The sequence below is a fragment of the Barbus barbus genome (assembly GCF_936440315.1).
Source record: "Barbus barbus genome assembly, chromosome: 38".
NCBI lineage: Eukaryota > Metazoa > Chordata > Actinopteri > Cypriniformes > Cyprinidae > Barbus > Barbus barbus.
This window is the reverse complement of record NC_136716.1, coordinates 9,046,882-9,067,266: the sequence shown is the minus strand read 5'-3', so window position 1 is coordinate 9,067,266 and position 20,385 is coordinate 9,046,882. Positions and strand designations below refer to the sequence as shown.

The 20,385-nt window shown below is 40.7% G+C and overlaps 1 protein-coding gene across 2 annotated transcripts in view; it reads left to right on the top strand.

Moving 5' to 3' along the window:
- LOC306857856 (mediator of RNA polymerase II transcription subunit 1-like) overlaps positions 1 to 20,385 on the top strand; it is an 87,360-nt gene that overhangs the window by 29,294 nt on the left and 37,681 nt on the right. For both annotated transcript variants that reach the window (XM_079398090.1, XM_079398089.1), the window contains exons 4-8: positions 165 to 219; positions 524 to 656; positions 752 to 780; positions 1,316 to 1,387; positions 1,484 to 1,558. In XM_079398090.1, the coding sequence (XP_079254216.1) occupies positions 165 to 219; positions 524 to 656; positions 752 to 780; positions 1,316 to 1,387; positions 1,484 to 1,558 (364 nt within the window). The remainder of the gene's footprint in view (positions 1 to 164; positions 220 to 523; positions 657 to 751; positions 781 to 1,315; positions 1,388 to 1,483; positions 1,559 to 20,385) is intronic.

The window sequence follows — 20,385 nt, the reverse complement described above, 5'->3', positions numbered from 1 at the left end:
ATTATAGGCTGGTTGTTTTCACACACTGCGGCCACACAACTGTGTTCAAACAGCTTATAAAAGTGATTTTTGCATAATAGGTCCCCTTTAATATAATTTGATTATCACTTGAATGTCTGAATCTCTTGTTTTTCCTGTTTCTTTTACATTGCATTCCTCATCAGTATCTTCATTGCCATCAATGACGGATCGCCTGGAGTCCATTGCTCGGCAGAACATGTGAGATTTTTATATATATACTGCAACTGATAAAATGTGCACTGTAGGACGATACTAATAATATTTTCTCTAAAGGCAGGTGTTGGAGATGTTTTAATTAATTACAATCTAATATTGTCATGATTTAGCTAGTGTGTGCCAACTCTCCAAACATGCTTTGGAGGCTTGGTGTTTTATGTGACATAACTAACTTGTTTTTATTTATGTTTTACTTGATCTAACTTTGCTTTAAGACATCCAAATTGTTTAATAAGCTAAATGGTATGTTTGGTCTTTCTCTTGTTGTGGTGCTATGTGCCTACAGGTTGGGCTCTCACCTGAGTCCCTCGCGTACTGAGTGTTATATCACCTCAGATATGTTCTACGTTGAGGTGCATTTGGATAAAGCAGGAAAGCTTGTGGAAGTAAAAGTGGCCCACCATGGTGAAAACCCTGTGGTGAGAGGAGGACTTATGTGGTTATTGTGGATAGCATAATAAAGTTGTATGTCTTTTGCCCTGTGATCATACTTTTTTGTCTCATTGTCATGCAGAGTTGTCCTGAGCTGATACAACATTTAAGGTAAGTTAAGGGAAAGTAAATTTGCAAAGTGGAATATGCTGAGGCATATTTAGTTTACTTGTGTTTAGGGCCTCAAACTTTTGAGGGTCTGAAATTTATGTCGCCCAGTCAAATACACTGCACATCAAAACACATGTGCTTCGAAACAAACACACCAGCCTTAACATTGTTGCATAATGTTACATAGCTTTTTACAACCATTTACTGATTATGTATAATATAGAACCCTCTCTGTCATTTGATAGATAAATAGAAATGTTTCCCTGCTTTTTTTTCTAACTTTGTGCCACTAAATAAATATTTTACTTAGAAACAGCCTAAGCTTCTGTTATTTTAAAAGTGTCAAAAAGGGAACAAAAAAAGTACAACTTGTAATGCAATCACCAAAACTGAACCAGCATCCTACTTTATGCTACTTACCCTCATAAAGCCTGTCAGATTCAAGAACTCAGTTCTGTATTTTAAGATAAGAACTGTGATATTGTCACTGGACAAGTAATGCATCTAACATTAACTTTTTTTCTTTTTTAAACAGGGACAAAAATTTTGATGAGTTTTCCAAACACCTGAAGGGTCTGGTCAACCTTTACAAGCTCCCTGGAGACAAGTGTGGTTTCTATTTTTTTTTTGTTTTATTCATTATCTTTCAGTTCCTGTTAGTATTTGCATGTATTTATTTATTTTTTCTAATTTTGTTCCACAGCAAATTGAAGACAAAGATGTACTTAGCACTTCAGTCTCTGGAGTTAGACCTCACCAAGATGATGCATATGTTCAGGTACACACATTGTTTTCTTTGCCAAGAAAAAAATATTTCCACAGTATTATACAGTAGCAGAAAAGTACTATTTTGGACATGTTACTATTGCAATTCTATATTATGGTGTTACTGTATTATTTCTTATAATGTAGTACATAAATATGGTAATCAGTAACCCTTTATCTGCTGATTCTTGCGCTGAAGACAGTCCTTTTGGTTGAGGTCGACCAGATGGTCGGTTTTTGGCAATTAATTGGCACCAATAGTTGATTGCCGGAACTGTCGGCTATCTGCAAAAATCCATGGCAATAGTTTTTCAGGGTTGCGTCCGTTGCTGAGAATGTCCACTATCATTAGACCGTTCAAGAGCGAGAGCATGTGATGTTTGTTTTGACACGTTACACTGCGTGCTGCACAGAGCGGAACAAGTCACATGCAGATTTCAAACTGTCAACGAAACGCTGTGTGTACACATGGGCGTAAATTTCATTTAACAGTAGGGGGACAATAAATATTTTTAATAAATCAGGGATGTGATTTTTCCGGATTAATCCGGAATTCCGGATTTTCCGACCTGAAAATGTGACCTATGTGAATCATGCAGATCTGTAAAAAAAAAAAAAAAAAAAAAAAAAAAAAAGGGGGGGACGGGACATCTCACAGCCGTCACCATGGTAACCCGGGACAGAACCACAATCGCCGTCCCCGAGCAACAGGGCCACACCGGGCGGCACGTCAGATGGCAAAGAGATGCATTTTTCCTTCCTTTCCAAGTATCAACAAGGACGTTGATTTCCGCAGATTGTAGCGCCAGCCCGCCCCGTCAAGTATACACAATGCGCGCGTGCGCGTTTGAAGTTGCGCTGTTTGACGTGACGTATGTGAGAGTGCAGCGTATGAACAATATCACATATAAAATGTCCAAAATAAAACTAACCGCGGAAGAGTTGAAAAAACATCACCTGTCTGCAAAAAGTACAGCACGGGACAGAGCAAAAGAATTTGGTAATGACTTTTATGAGGATGGGGGAATGATGTTCTGTAAATCCTGTCAGCACTCCGTCGATTACTTTATCCTGACATCTGCGTGTTCTGCACGTCTCTGTGAATGAGCGCCGCAGTGTCAACTACTACACATACTCAAGCACTGCTCGAATTGAAGGGGGGCTGGGGGGATCCGGGACCCCCCATAAGGCATTAGGGACCCCCCATAAGAAGTAAAAAATAGACTTAGGGGGGTCCCTCAGACATTTTTACTTGGAGTAAGCCATTTAAAAGAAGAATAGTAGCTTATCTCTCTTTGTTATGCAACATTAAATAGTATATAGTTATGCATATTATGATCAAATATTGTTTATTTTGTATAAATTATATATTGCGAGACTAACCCCCACCCCCACCAAAAAAAAAAAAAAAAAGTCTGATGGTGGGGACCCCCCATAAGACTTGATTCAATTCGAGCACTGTACTAAAGTACGCATGACGCTCGGCCGTCTCACTATATGAGGACATGAACTTCATCTCCGACTTCATCCGAGTCACTGCACCAAGATATCTCCATTTCACTGAGAAAACTATCGTCAGATACACACGCAAACTCAAAGCTCTTCACTACAATCCGCCAAAATAAAAGTTCGTTTTAACTTTGACAGAAATTATGACAGAAATATATTGCTATATTGTGTGGTAGAATGAACTTCTCAAAGTAATATTAATAAGGGATATCAAACAATTTCTCAATTTTTGCATCCATGTTTAAAATTTAACCAGCCTAAGCATCTGTTGTGCACCACATTGCCAATGAAAAGAAAATTGTTAATGTTTCATCAGTAAATGTTTATAAATAGTACATTTGTTTTTATGCAATGGTTATATTTTATGTTTATAATATTAAGCCCTGTCAAGTAAAGAAGAATATACAGGGGGGTGGGGGCTTTGTGGGGGTCATCCTACCACCCAGCACTACAACGTATTAACAGTTTGTATAGCTCTTTTATTTTGCTTTGATGTATTTACATTTAGTCATTTATCCAAAGTGACTTACAAATGAGGACAATGGAAGCAATCAAAATCAACAAAAGAGCAATGATATGCAAGTGCTATGAGAAGTCTTAGTTAGCTTAACGCAGTACATGTAGCAAGGTTTTTTTTTTTTTTTTTTTTTTTTTTTAGAAAAAGAATAGAGCAAGCTAGTGTTAGAGGCCTTTTTGCCTTTGTTAATTTTATAATGAATAAAAAGAAAACAGATGAAATGCAAAAAGATTAGAAAAGCTAGTTTTGTTTTTGTTTTTTAAGAATTAGAAGTATAGAGAAGTGAAGTGAAGTGACAGACTGCCAAGTATGGTGACCCATACTCGGAAATTCGTGCTCTGCATTTAACCCATCCAACGTGCACACACACAGCAGTGAACACACACACACCGTGAACACACACCCGGAGCAGTGGGCAGCCATTTCTGCTGCGGCTCCCGGGGAGCAGTTGGGGGTTCGGTGCCTTGTTCAAGGGCACCTCAGTCGTGGTATTGAGGATGGAGAGATTGCTGGACATTCACCCCCCCCTAGAGCGAGGGAGTGAGTGCGCCCGCGAGACAGAGACTGTGCTCCAAACCGCGTAGCGCGTGTATGACAGAGGGAGAGAGAGAGCAAGAGACCACGCGTGTGTGCCTCATGGTTGTTGTTATTATAGAGAGAGGTGGTGATGGAGCAGTGGACAAGACACTTGCTTTTGATTCCCACTGTTACACATCCACCAAATAAGTTGTTAAGTGTCATACTGTACAAAAAAAGTTGCATGTTAAATAAATTAATGTATTTTTTTGTTCAAATAAGTTGTTATGGGTCCTGCTCTACTATCCATATAGATCCGCCACCAGTTTGATCGGCGTGGGGGGGGGGGGGTTGTCTTAGTATATTTTCCTGCTTTTTTGTCCTTAGCCAATCACATGCCTGATAAATAAAAATGTTTTTTTTTTTTTCTAAATTTTTTATATGTGTGTGTGTATTGTGTGGGGAATGTGGCCGTATCTGCATGATTATAATATGTATCGACGGACATCAGCGTGTTTATTACCGACTCTATGACGGCTATCATTGTGATTCATTGATCAGCTATTATTGATTATATGGCCCCATCTGTATGATTATCATCTGAATGGAAGCACATCAGCGTGCGATTACTGACTGTATGACCATGTCTGCCAATATCACTTCATGTCTGGCAATCAGAATACTTCAGTATACATACTATATACAAAGCATTTTCTTTCTATTTTTGTTTTTCCTTTTTTATTACTCAAATAATTATTTTTGTATTTTTTAGTGCTCAAATAAATCTGTCTATTATTTTATAATTGAAAAACTATGCAGGAACATGTATAATGACTAAAATAGCTTGTATAATTCTGCAATCCATTTGGTGGTTATTTTTCCTCAAACAGGGGGGTGGGGGGACTATAAATAGTTTCAGAAAAAATATTGCAGGAATCTAAATTTTCATGGTATCTTCTTCAAATTTGAAATATGAACTCATAAGACATGTGGCTTTCAATCCATTACTTTTCTGGATTGCTCCAAGACTTATTTCATGTATTTGTATATGAAATAAAAAAACATTCAGTGTAGAAAAATATTTTTCAAGGCATGTCAGTCTCTATAACTTTTTATCTTTTTGAACATTATCAACTCTGGATGATAGATAGTAAAGCCTAGAGTGTCTTCTTTCCAAAGATACCTAATTTGTTTGTGTAGCACACTTTGTCACGAACTGTTACCATTTTAATTTAGGTAGGTTATTTTCACCTGTGAGGCCCACAATGGGGGCGAAGGTTAACAGGTTAACATAGAATATTTGTTTTGGACGTGACTTACTTCATTTAAAAGTAGACATTTCAAGCTTTCTATACATATATTTCTCATGTATTTGAGGTGAGTATTCCCGGAGATTCATGTTGTTTTATTTACGTGTCTGTGAAGAGAGGTGACAGAGACAGAGCCGGCAGAGAACGCACCCTGTTTATTTTCTCTATTATTTAAAAGCATATTGTTTTTAAAGACTATACTCTGATAAAAGTAGACCCTTTGCAGTTTCAAACGATACCTTGTTCTTATCTGTACGATCAAAACTCATGGAGTATTTTTAGTTTTTTTCGCGTCATAAAGAAAATACGAGACAGCCCGCACCGGTGTAGGCTTCGACCCCAGGGGGTTAAGAATCAAATTCCTGTCGTTGTAGTGTAGCAGTTTGAAGAGAAAATACTCGCGGTTTGGAGTGATCAGTTGAAGCTCTGGAGTAAACTCGATGCACACGTTCGATCACGATATCTTTGGCCGCAAGTGATGGGATCCAGATCGGCAGTGACCGTTTCAGAAAGCCAATCGGGTCATCCTTCTCGGCCCCTTCAGGTAGTCACAGCAGGCGGAGATTACTGCGTCTGCTGTGGTCCTGTAGATCAATCACTTCTTGCTCGAGTGCATCCAGACGGCCAGTGTGTTCGCCGATCACTTTTTTCTGCTCTCTCTGTTCCCCGATTAAAAAGTCAAGTTTAGAGCATATATTCTGGATTCTAGTCATGTGAGAGGCGAATTCGGTGCGCATTGCTGCTAATTCAGCCTTCAAAATGTCTTCAAATTGCTTTATAATGATTGTCATATTGTCTTCCATGTCTCGGCCCGCTGTGGGCGCTGGTAGGGGTGGGCGATATGGGGAAAATATCATATCACGATTTTTTATAGAAATATCACGATTCACGATTTTTATCCCGATTCTTTGTTAGTTTTACTATTTTGGTTTTACAAGTTGTCTGAGCATTACAGCCAAACTAGAAAGACAAAGATGCATGGCAGATATTTAGGCCAAAGTGGGCGAAGATAAAAAATCTTTGTCATTATTTTATTTTTCTTATTAAAAAATAAGAACAAAGATACACATTACAAATACACATAATATACAAATAAAACAAACAGTGCTTTATGTTCAGGTACAATAGGTGTATTTAGCAGAGCATTCAATGAAATGAAATGAACAAATATAAAAATAAAACACTAGATAGACTGATTCCTAAAGCAACTGTATTAAAGTTTTTCAGTCAAGAATAGTGAGTGATTTTTCTCTTTTGCGTTTTGTTTTGTTAACGTTAAATGAATAGTTCCCCCACAAATTAATATTCTGTCATCTGTCTGTCAATTCTGTCATAATGTTTTATTTTTATATCATCATTTACTCAAAAGTTGTTTTAAACCGGAATGAGTTTCTTTCTTCTGCTGAACATTTATAAATGCTATTTTGAAGAAGGTGGAAAACCAAACAGTTGCTGGTCCTCAGTGACTTCCATAGGATTTTTCTTTCCTACTATCAAAGTCAATGTAGACCAGCAACTGTTTGGTTTTCCACTGAGTAAATAATGACAGAAATTAAATTTTAGGGTGAACTATCCCTTTAATGACAGTCGACAGCATGTTTAGTGTCCTGTCCCTTTAAGAGCTGCACGCATCTAATGTACAGGCACGCATCCGTTTCTCTCTTAACTATTTACTTTCATTTTAGACATAACCAACTCAGTCTGTATGTAAACCTTGTGTGTTTTGACAGTATTAGCGCAAAATATAACTTAGTTGAGTAATCAGGCGCTGTTAGACAGGCGTTTTAGTGCGCGTGCTTCAGGTGTATGCGCTCAGAACAAGCGCACGTCAGACCAGCGCGCGAATTAAACATTTAACCAGCAAGGCTTGTGTGCAAATAATGTACTTTTGCGATCGCGAATAAGTGCAGTGTCCTGTCAGAGTAACTCTACTGCTGTATGTCGTGTTGTACAGTACATAGAGACGGCGGCGCCAGAACTGTATTTGACAATGTGCGCGGTAGCGCGATACTACGATATTTCTTAAAAAGCAGATCGTGGAGACATTTTTATCGTCCACGATCAAAAATCGTCATATCGCACACCCCTAGGCGCTGGTTTAGTTTTCTTCTTAATTGGCGAGGATGATGGTGAAAGATAAGGGAGTTTCCGACTGTGTGACATCTCCAGATAACCGGCAATCGAAAAAACTACCCCAAATGTAAGAAAAGTCAAGTCACTGTTATTTGTATAGCGCTTTTAAAAAAGCAAATTGTGTCAAAGCAGCTTTACATCAGCTTGATATAAAGCCGGGTGACTTTATATCAGCTTTACAGTATTTAGATGGGGAAATAGTGTGTCGAAATACGATGTTTAATAGGGAGCCAGTGCAGTGTTGACAGAACCGGGCTAATATGGTCATACTTCCTGGTTCTAGTAAGAATTGTAGCTGCTGCATTTTGAACCAGCTGGAGTTTGTTTATTAAACGTGCAGATCAACCACCCAATAATCTAACCTTGAGGTCATGAATGCATGAATTAATATTTCTGCATTTGACATTGACTTTCTGTTAATTTTGCAAATTGTTAAGTTTCATTGGGTTGCGAAGAGATATAGAGTTGAGTATCATCAGCATAACAGTGAAAGCTAACACCTTGTTTCATAATGATATCTCCCAAGGGTAACATGTAAAGCGTGAAAAGTAAGGGGCCAAGTACTGAGCCTTGAGGTACTCCATAGTGCACTTGTGAATAGTATGATACCTCTTCATTTACTGCCACGAATTGTTGGCGGTCAGATAAGTACGATTTGAACCATGGCAGTGCACTTCCTCTAATGCCAACATAATTTTCTAGTCTATTTAAAAGAATGCTGTGGTCGATAGTGTCAAATGCAGCGTAAGATCCAGTAGCACTAATAGAGAGATACAACCACGATCAGATGAAAAAAGCAGGTCGTTTGTAACTCTAATGATAGCGGTCTCAGTACTATGACATGGTCTAAAACCTGACTGGAAATCCTCACAAATATAATTTTTCTCTAAGAAGGAACATAGTTGTGATGATACTACCTTTTCTAATGTCTTTGACAGAAAAGGGAGATTCGAGATCGGTCTGTAATTAATTAAATCTTTGGGGTCAAGTTGTGTTTTTTTAATGAGAGGCTTAATAACAGCCAGTTTGAAGGTTTTTGGCACATGTCCTAATGACAATGATGAGTTAATAATATTCAGAAGAAGATCTATTACTTCTGGAAGCACCTCTTTTGGGAGCTTAGATGGAACAGGGTCTAACGTACAGGTTGTTGGTTTCAATGATTTAACAAGTTTTTACAGTTCTTCATTTCCAATGGAAGAGAATCAGTTGAATTCTTCCTCAGGGGATCTATAGTGTACTATCTGATGCGATACTGTGGCTGACAGCTGCATGGTTACAATTTTATCTCTAATAGTTTCGATCTTGGAAGTAAAGTAGTTCATAAAGTCATTACTACTGTCCTGCTGGGTAATGTCCGCACCTGCTGATGTTATATTTTCTGTTAATTTAGCCACTGTATTGAATAAATACAGTGATAAGTACGCTGTGTTTGTTTTCTTCTAAAAGAGACGTAAAGTAAGCAGATCTAGCAGTTTTTAAGGCTTTCCTGTAGGAGAGAGTATTTTCCCGCCAAGCAATACGAAATACCTCTAATTTTGTTTCTCTCAAGCTGGCGCCATACCACGGTATTGGACTCTTTTCCTTAATCTTCCTTAAGTGTAAAGGAGCAACCGTATCTAAGGTGCTAGAAAAGAGAGAGTCCATAGTTTCTGTTACACCATCAAGTTGTTCTGAGCTATTGGATATGCTGAGGAACTGAGATAAGTCCGGAAGATTATTTATAAAGCAGTCTTTTGTGGTAGAAGTGATGGCTCTACCATATTTGTAACAAGGAGTTGGCTTTACAGCTTTAGCTATTTGGAATATACACGAAACTAGACAATGGTCTGAGATATCATCGCTCTGTCAATGCCACTGACATCAATTCCATATGACAGTATTAAATCTAGAGTATGATTTCGACAATGAGTAGGTCCTGACACATGTTGTTTAACACCAATAGATGTTTAGAATATCTATAAATGCTGATCCCAACGAATGTTTTCTGATAATATCCCAACGAATATTATCAACATGGATATTAAAATCACCAACAATTAGGACTTTATCTGCAGCCAGCACTAACTCAGATAGAAAATCGGCAAATTCTTTAATAAAGTCTGTATGGTGTCCTGGTGGCCTGTATACAGTAGCCAGTACAAACATCACAGGGGATTTATCATTAACACTTGTTTCTTTGGATAACGTTATATGAAGCACTATTACTTCGAACAAATTTTACATGAAACCCGACCTCTGAGAAATACTGAAAATATTGCTATAAATTGTAGCAACACCTCCCCCTTTACCTTTTGGACACGGTTCATGTTTGTAACAGTAATCGTGGGGGGTAGACTCGTTTAAAGTAATGTAATCATCTGGTTTTAGTCAGGTTTTTGTCAAACAAAACACATCTAGTTTAGGGATGGCTCGATACCATAATTTTGGCTTCGGTACGATACCAGAATGTAGTACCTCGGTATCGATACTAAATCGATACCATAGGTGACAAATAACCAGCCTCAAAAGATAAGTGAATTAAAAAAAAAATATTATTAATAATAATAATAAAAACAGATTCATATGTTAATACCTTTGTATCAAACTGTAACAAAAAACCTAAAGGGAACATAGGTTACATTTTGATGTTGGTAAAAAAAAAAAATAGGCTAACTGAAGTAATAAGATGAAAATATATTCAAATCTTATCTTTTTAGTGTAAACACACAGTGCAAACTAAATGTCTCCAAAAAAAAAAAAACCTACCGGAAACATAGGTTTCATTTTGAAGAAGTTTGAAGAAAAAAAATAGCACTGAAGTTGCGCAATTGATGCAACAAATGTTGCTTTATTGTAAAGTGTTATTCTAACAGTCAAAGTAATATTCAAAATCATGTTATTATTTCTCTCTCTCAGATTGTTTTCGGATTTCAGACTCAACCAAAGAAAAAGCATTAAATATAAATCTCACTCTCTCACTTGCTTCATATTAGCGATCAGCAGCGCGTCAGAAACATTCCCTTCATATCATTGATACTAAAATTAATATAGCAAAACTCTTGCTCAATTCATATCCAATTAAAATTTGATTGTATGAAATGCAAGTGCATGTATTACGTGACCAAAACTTAATTGATTCTAGCGTGTCTCACATGCACAATTGCGCTTACTGTATTACATCTGAATGTGCGTTGATCAGATGTAAATAAAAGGTCAAATCAAATCTGAATTTATGAATGATGCACTCACCTGTCGATCTCTTAATTCTTTGAAAAGATCAGGATGAGCAAGCGACAAATGCTTAAAAAGATTTGATGTGTTCCTGTGGCAACATGATTTAGGCCTATAGCAACGCTTGCATACAGGTGCAGTAAGGTCAGTTCCTTCACCTTTGTCATCTGTTTTTTATCCAAAGTAATGCCATATTTCACTTCTACTGTTCTCTTTATTTATTAATTTTGGGTGCACTGAGTTTCATCTGTTTGATCCATCGCATTGGTCTGTTGTCACATTTAACAGTTGCGCAGCAATTTGGGAAGCACTGCCACCTACAGGTGCATTTTGCAACAGCAGCGTATGAAATACCGAATTGAGCAAAATTATGATATCGTACCGTTTGAAATATAATATATACCGGTATTTTTCCAGTATCGGTATACCGCGCATCCCTAATCTAGTTTATGGTCAGTGATCATATCATTTACAAAAAGAAAGGGATCTAATATTCAATAAGCCAAGCTTTATCATGTGTTTATCGGTATTATATCTGTTTTTTATTTGTTGAACATCAATTACATTGTTAGTATTACTTTGGTTTGGATGTTTTCTGTATTTTCTAGTTCGGGGAACAGACACAGTATACTGTATAGTATACTGACTTCTGTGGCGTGAGGCAGCTAGCAGACGGTCGGTTTAGCCAGTCTGTCTGCTTCCGGACCTGGGCCCCAGTTAGTCAAGTACGAACTCTAAGACTATGTGCCATATTTCTAGAGAGAAGAGCGGCACCACCCCAGGAGGTCAGGTCCGCCCCACTGTTGTTTAATGAACTTGTGAAAAACGGAGCGAGAAAAAAGAAAACGATATTAGGCATGAATAGAAATGCGAATGGAACCGCGAGTGGCAAGCTAACGAATGCTAACGTGTTGCATGCACGCTGCACTCGTGGTTTTAAAAAGCGAACGATCAATTTAGTTAGATTTTAGTTTGATTGATAATACCAGAAATATGGTGGGAATTAAGTTATATATTATCACTTTAAACAACAGAGAGTGAAAGTAAGATAGAGATTCACAAGTGGGGTGATGTGCTCCACTCTAAGCACATAACCCCACACTTCCACTTTGCACATTTTCAAATACAATCTGCACTAATTTGTAGAAGGTTACGTAAGGATAAATGAGTGGGATTTACATACCATTTGTCTTTTGTCTTTAGTATTCCTTTTACTCACTTATACACTTTACTGCACTGCACAGCACACGGACACTTTATCACTGACATACACTTTACTTTTTATAGAATCCATATAGAATCATATTCTATTTTTATTCTTCATATCTATTTTTATTCTCATATCTATTTTTTTATTTTATTTTATTGCTAGTTTATTTCTGTATATATGTTTACTGTACTTTTGCTATTTGTATTTTTGTAAACTTGAGGTTTTTCTTAATTTTGTTGGACAGTTTGTTGGACAGTCGTACAATACATTTCACTACATGTCGTACTATGTATGTATATGTATGTGACAAATAAAATTTGAATTTGAATTTGAGATTCAACAAAAAAAGTGAAACTACACGGAGCTACAATCGCAAACCTCACAGCAGCACGACCGACAGGAACAGACAGAAGCAATCCCTGCTCAATCATCCAGAGACGAAATCAAAATCCCTTCTTTCAAATATACCTGAAGCTGATTCAAATATAGAATCTTATGAATAGAATACAGAGAGCAATGTAATGTGCCTCAACTTGACCATTTCAGTGCATTATTAGCACTCTGACAGGTATGTTATATCGATATTGTTTTGATAGAGGGAAACATGTGTAACGTAAAAACGAAATATGTAATTTAAAGCAAATAGTTTAATTTAGCTCAAAGGGAATCATTTATGATTTTATAGGGAATTTGAACAGAATCACTGTTTTACAGCTGATCACTGAGGTGGCAGCGATTCATTGACCAAGCCATATAACATCAACTCTGCACTGGATATTAAAATCCAAAATATAGTGAAAACACTATTTAATAGCACAGTAACAAGATCGGCAGATTAAGACATTAACTTGTAAGCACAAAGCACAAAACACAAGATACTTCTCTTTTCAATATAAATAAGATTTTATTTATATAAACCTAAGACATAAACTAATCTAACACATAAACACAAGCATTCACACATTCACACGTCGCAGAAAGAGAAAGTGAGGAAAGGATGAGTTTAAGAGAATGAAAATGTGAAATCCCAAGTTTACAGCAATATGTGCTATTGCATTGACCCAAACAACCATCAATCACTTATTTAACCCTCGCTTTGAGTTTCTCAATGAGGAAAAAATTTGTATTAACTGCAGTTGCTGACTGGCTGAGAGTTCAGTAGTCGTTGAAGTGACGTCTTGGGAAGCCAATGGTTGGGCGTTGGCTGAGGATGCGGAGTTGTGGCTGGTAGAAGTTTTGAGGCGGTCACAGACTTGAGTTGAACTCGGAGACGAGGCGTGGCGGCAAAACTTAGAGTACACGAAACTCACAACGGAAAAGAAATTAAAGTAAAAGAATAAAGGGATGTAAAGAGACTAGGTGGGTTTTCTTCTCATTGTGGTAGCAGCTGGCATGTAGGCCAGAGCACGCTCAAAGAGCAGCGTCAAAAACGCGGTGGCAAAAGTTGAAGCAAAAAAAGGAGAGGGAGAGAGAGAGAGAGAGAGAAAAAAAAACAAGAGAAAGTTTGATGGTGTCCTAAGTTTTTAAACTCGGTTTCTGGTGCCTTGACCAATTAGATACTGTCCTGGCTCGGCGTGTTGCTCTGTTCCTCCACCCAATCAATAAATCAACATGTTATCTGATCAGTCACGTGTCCGAACTTTACAGGCTCTTGCAAAGTATACTTTTGAATGTGATTTCTATAACCAGAATATGATACATTTGACAAAGAATTAATTGGAAGAAGCATTTAAAGCATGATTTTTCAAACTCATACATACCAAACACACATATGAATCCTTCAGCTATTCAATAATGATTAAAAAGACATACATAATATTTGATTAAAACATGATAGTCTAATGTGTGGATTACAAACATAATATGGGGTTCTGCATAGAAATGTCCTTTTAGGATGATTTTAGGTGCATATGAAAAAGAAAGTCTCTGTGTAGTTCTATGGAGAACAAACAAAGGACATAGGTCTGTCTACTATGTGGGGGAAAAGTCAGTCTAAGGAAGCTCGTGGCAGCGTGGAACCTATGTGATGGCCATCTCTTTGACCATCAGTCTTGATTACTTGCCCCCAAATCCTTCCTGAATTGGAATTATCAATAAGTGTTCTTTTGTCTCAATGTTGCAAGCTGTTTTGTGAAAGAGTTGGTTAGTTCGCTTGCTAGTTGGTTAGTTGGAGCTAGGAATCTGATTTACGACGTCCTGTTACAGCTTTGAGGCCCCTCTGGAATTTCAGCTTCTCATGTTTTGATGTTCTGATCGAGTCTTAACTTTGTCTGATTCGGTCTCTGATATCCTACACAAGATACAATTCTAATTTCAACATTACTTATTTTTCAGACATTGTTCTTTAAAAAAGTAATGGCTGTATACAAAGTTACTAATATTTGTTTTTTGACCACTGTAAATGGGTAATATTCAACAATCTGAATTTTTCAACAATCTCATTGAGGCCCCCATATCACTGGTACTGAATGATACAGGGCCTTGAAAATGAAGACTCCAAAAGAAAAGTTTATTAAAACCTAGAGGTAACACTTTATTTGAAGGTTGTCCTTGTAGCACGTTACATGTACTTACTATTATAATAATGATACATTATGCATAATTACATGCAAGTAACCATATAGCAAGTACATAGTTCATTAAAATTACTCAGTACTTAAATGTTAAATTACACTGTAACAATGGCACCTTAAAATAAAGTGTAACCAAACTAGAATCTAAAATCATATTGCAATATTTTTAATACTTTTTTGAGTTAAAGGCATGCAAACTTTGGAAAAAGAATGCTTATGGCACTCAAGACAGGTATGTTCAATGCAGTTGTTTTGACAGAAACAAGATACATTTCTAGTTTCAACATTATTTGTTCTTCAGATATTCCTCTTTAAAAAATCAATTTTTGCAAAGTGACCCACATTTGGTTTTTGACCACTGAAAATGTGTACAATTTAACGATTTACTCTATTGGCATTACTCATACGTTTTTAAAATTCCTGTATCTCTGGAACCAAACCATGTAGGGCCTTAAAAATGAAGATGCCAAAAGGGAAGTTTGTTAAGACCCAATATCTAAAATGGCATTAAGATATCTTTAAGGCTTTTTGAGTTACAGACCTGCAAACATGGGAGAAAAAAATGTAAAAGTGCTCCTTCCCCATTTTTGAATGGTCAACATAACCCCCTGTAATTTGGCTCTGAATTGCCATTTGACCCCATCTACAAAATAGTGGATTACTCAGTAAATATGTGACCCTACTCAATGCATGTTTTTGCAAGGTTCCCCTTTCTGTCAAACAAATTTTGTTGGACTGACCAGCTTTTAATGTATGTAGAAAACTCTTTTATGAAGTGAACTCACTTAAAGAGTTTAGTATAATTTTACCAGAAAAAGTTTGAATTTTTATCATGTTAATGTAAAAAAATTTGTGTAATATAGCTTGTGTTTGTTTGATTGCTGGTTTTTATTGTATTTGTTATACTTGTATTTCTTTACATTGTTGTTGCCATGAAAATAGCCTATGATGCTGACATGGCTTTAAATAAATATATACTACTACTACTCAGTAAATATTCATCCATGACATGTAACATTTTGGCTTTCATCACTATGTTTATCTTTCGTCAAATAAAATATTAGCAAATTCAACAATTTGAGCCAGGGACCTCTGGTTGAGTTGACATGGAATGACCCTATAGTGATTGCAGTTTGTCCAGGCCTTGAGGCAGCAAAGAAGCTCTAAATCAGGGGTGATCAATCCAGTTCTCTACTTTTCTGCAAAGGTTGGTTCCTTTTCCAAAATTTTCAGGAAGGTAGATCTGCTTGAACGGGATTGGCATGATGTTCCTTTCACCAACCTCAGCTACAAAACACCACCCCCCAGCACTCTGGAGAATCAACACCTGGCAGACGACTTAAGTTCTTTTGTCGTTTTGAACGATCACCCCACACCCGCCCAGAACACCCCTCCACACAACCATTCACTTCTCCAGCAACCCCTCTCTCCCACCCCACACCTACAATTCAAATCAGCGAAGACGATGTGTGCCAGGTCTTCAGGAAGAACAAAAGAAGGAAAGCACCTGGTCCAGATGGTGTGTCACCAGCCTGCCTAAAAATCTGTGCTGAGCAGCTGGCCCCCATCTTCACACAGATCTTCAATAGATCACTGGAGCTGTGTGAAGTCCCCTCATGCTTCAAACGCTCCACCATCATCCCCGTTCCAAAGAAACACAAAATTACTGGACTTAATGACTACAGACCTGTGGCCCTAACGTCTGTAGCCATGAAATCATTCGAAAGACTGGTTCTGGCTCATCTGACGGACATCACTGGACCCTTACTGGACCCCCTGCAGTTTGCCTACAGAGCAAACAGGTCTGTGGATGATGCAGTCAACATGGGACTGCACTTCATCCTGCAGCATCTGGACAGACCAGGGACTTATGTGAGGATCCTGTTTGTGGACTTCAGCTCTGCTTTTAACACCATTATCCCGGAAACCCTTCAAAATAAACGAACTCAGCTCTCCGTCCCCACCTCCGTCTGCCAGTGGATCAACAGCTTCCTGACAGACAGACAGCAGTTAGTAAAGCTTGGCAAATTCACATCCAGCACTCGAACCATCAGCACTGGAGCTCCTCAGGGCTGCGTACTCTCCCCACTGCTCTTCTCCCTCTACACCAACGACTGCACATCTAAAGACCCCTCTGTCAAGCTCCTGAAGTTCGCAGACGACACCACACTGATCGGCCTCATCCAGGACGGTGACGAGTCTGCTTACAGACAGGAGGTTAAGGAGCTGGCTGTCTGGTGCAGTCTCAACAACCTGGAGCTTAACACGCTCAAAACTGTGGAGATGATCGTGGACTTCAGGAGAAACCCCCCTGCTCTCCCCCCACTCACCATCATGAACAGCACTGTGACTGCAGTGGAGTCATTCAGATTCCTGGGCACCACCATCTCTCAGGACCTGAAGTGGGATATTCACATTGACTCCATTGTCAGGAAGGCCCAGCAGAGGTTGTACTTTCTTCGCCAGCTGAGGAAGTTCAACCTGCCACAGGACTTACTGAAACAGTTCTACTCTGCCATCATTGAATCCATCCTCTGCACCTCAATAACTGTCTGGTTCAGCTCAGCTACCAAATCTGACCTCAGAAGACTACGGAGGGTAGTCCGGACTGCTGAGCGAATCATTGGTACAACCCTCCCCACTCTCCAAGAACTGTACTTTTCCAGAGTGAGCAAAAAGGCTGGTAAAATCACTCTGGACCCCTCACATCCAGCACACAACCTCTTTGAACTTTTACCATCTGGTCGACGCTACAGAGCTCTGAGCACCAGAACGACCAGACACAGGAACAGTTTCCTCCCTCAGTCAATACATCTCATGAACACTCAATAAATAAACATAGAACACACAACTAATACATTATCCATTCACAACACTCACTTATTTTATTTTTATTTTCTCATTTTTAATTTGCACATACTTGACCTGTACATACATAGTGTCACAGAATGGCCAGTCTCACTTTCACTGATCACTTTCACCTGGTCCTCATTAATCATCATGCTCACCTGATCATCGTCACCATCATCACCAGCCACATATAAGCACCTTCACCAGTTCACTCAGGGTCCGATCTTGTACCTGCGACAAGGACCGACGCCCTACGAAGCCCTAGTGCTGAGTATACCTCCCTTATCATTACGTACCTGCTACTTACCTTCTGCCTTGTCCTTCTCCGTTCCCTCTCCTTCATCAGATCCTGTTTGGCTGTTGTGGCTATCCGCTACCTCCCGTAGTCCTGGCACACCGATCTCCAGAGACCTGCCAAGACAAGAGAGACATTATCAGATTCACCGATCACCTATCACCACTATCTGCACGAAGTGTAACTCACCTGGATTGGAGCAGCTATCACCGTGGTTGTGTGACTGAGCACCTGAATAAAGCACTGTTTGTTTTACTTACCTCTGTGTGGACTATTCCGTTACAGAAGATCGGACCAAGAAGGCTTAAAGGATGAGTACGAGCGACCCATTTCAGGAATTGGTTGACACACTCAAGAGGATACTTATCCGTCCTTCCTCACCTTCACGACCGGTCTCTGCACCTACCTCAGTCACTTCCGCAACAACCTCTTCTTCACCTATAATGTTCGCCAGTCCCATGGCCCGACCAGCGCCCTACTCAGGTGATCCGGAGGAGTGCAACGGTTTCCTGCTTCAATGCTCATTAACCATTGATTTACACCCGCAGATGTTCTCAACTGATCAAGCTAAAATAGCCTTTATAATCACTTCCCTCACGGGCCCGGCGCTGAGATGGGCTGAGACGATCCTTAGTCAGGCTGGACCCGCTACACAGTCATATCTTCAATTCCTCGCCCACTTTAAAGAAGTCTTCAGCAACTCCCCGGGTGATTCTACGGTTGGTGAGCAGTTATACAAACTTAGACAGGGAACCATGGATATTCGCCAGTATTCCCTGAAGTTTCGCACCCTCGCAGCCGCGAGCGGCTGGAATGAACCATCGCTCATCACAGCCTTTCGTCAAGGTTTGAATTCTCGTCTCAAGTATCAGCTGGCCGCTTACGACGACACTTATGGGCTAGAGAAATTCGTTCAACTCGCAATCCGATGTTCCAACCGTATGAAGGCTGTCTCCATGGAGTCCACATCTACCGTTGACACTCCTCCCCCTCGCCAGCCAGAGGCTCGACCGGAACCCATGCAGACAGACTCCTTCCATCTGTCCCCTACTGAACGACAACGTCGCATCAACAATAGGTTGTGCCTATACTGTGGAAGCTCCGAGCATGATATCCAGTCCTGCACCCTTCGACCACCTAGACTTCTGGTGAGTGGCGTTCAAGCCCAAGTCGACAAGATGAATCCCTTATCTACCTGTGCTAATATTGTCCTTGAGAATCACCTCATACCTGTCACAGTCCTCCTTGACTCCGGTTCAGCGGGGAACTTCATTTCGGGAAGGCTCTGCCGTCAGCTCAACCTCACTCCCGTTGCGACCGAGACCTCTTACCAAATCCAAGCCATAACTGGTACGCCACTCACCCGCCGTCTAGTTAAATATAGGGTAGGTCCCCTGTCACTTCGTCTTGGATTGTTACATCACGAATCCATCCATTTGCTCCTTTTAGAAGAATCCACCGTCGATATTGTTTTAGGTCGACCCTGGCTGGTGAAACATAACCCCATTTTATCCTGGACCTCGGGAGAGGTCCTAAGATGGGGTACTAATTGCTTCCCTCGTTGCTTCCCACATTTACCCAAACCACAATCACCTCAGACCCAAGATCTTCCACTCCAGACGACCAGTATCGCCAGCCCACCTGAGTTCCCGCTGGTCCCGTCCAGCTCTGCTTCGTCTCCGCTGGTCCCGTCCAGCTCTGCTTCGTCTCCGCTGGTCCTGTCCAGCTCTCATTCGTCTCCGCTGGTCCCGTCCAGCTCCGCGCCTCCCGTGCGCCCTCTAAAGTCCGCGCTGCAAGAGCGCCCCCAAGTGTCCGTACTGCCAGAGCGCCCTCCTGCGTCTCCGCTGGTCCCGTCCAGCTCTCCTTCGTCTCCGCTGGTTTTATTCAGCTCCGCGCCTCCCGTGCGCCCTCAAGAGTCCGCGCTGCAAGAGCGCCCTCTAAAGTCCGCGCTGCAAGAGCGCCCCCAAGTGTCCGTACTGCCAGAGCGGCCTCCTGCGTCTCCGCTGGTCCCGTCCAGCTCTCCTTCGTCTCCGCTGGTTTTATTCAGCTCCGCGCCTCCCGTGCGCCCTCAAGAGTCCGCGCTGCAAGAGCGCCCTCTAAAGTCCGCGCTGCAAGAGCGCCCCCAAGTGTCCGTACTGCCAGAGCGCCCTCCTGCGTCTCCGCTGGTCCCGTCCAGCTCTCCTTCGTCTCCGCTGGTTTTATTCAGCTCCGCGCCTCCCGTGCGCCCTCAAGAGTCCGCGCTGCAAGAGCGCCCTCAAGAGTCCGCGCTGCAAGAGCGCCCTCAAGAGTCCGCGCTGCAAGAGCGCCCTCAAGAGTCCGCGCTGCAAGAGCGTCCTCCTGCATCTACGCTGGTCCCGTCCAGCTCTCCTTCGTCTCCGCTGGTTCCGTCCAGCTCCGCGCCTCCAGAGCGCCTCCAAGTGCCCGCTCCTCCAGCGCGCCCCCAAGAGTCCGCTCCTCCAGAGTGCCCTCCAGTGCCCGCTCCTCCAGAGCGCCCCCAAGAGTCCGCTCCTCCAGAGCGCCCCCAAGAGCCCGCTCCTCCAGAGCGCCCCCAAGAGCCCGCTCCTCCAGAGCACCCTCAAGGGCCCGCTCCTCCAGAGCGCCCCCAAGAGTCCGCTCCTCCGGTGAGACCCCTTATGGGGAACATTCCCAAAGAAATTTTGGGGGGGGGGCTATATACTTGTAATCCTAGTCGCCATAGTGGCCTGGCTAGGAAC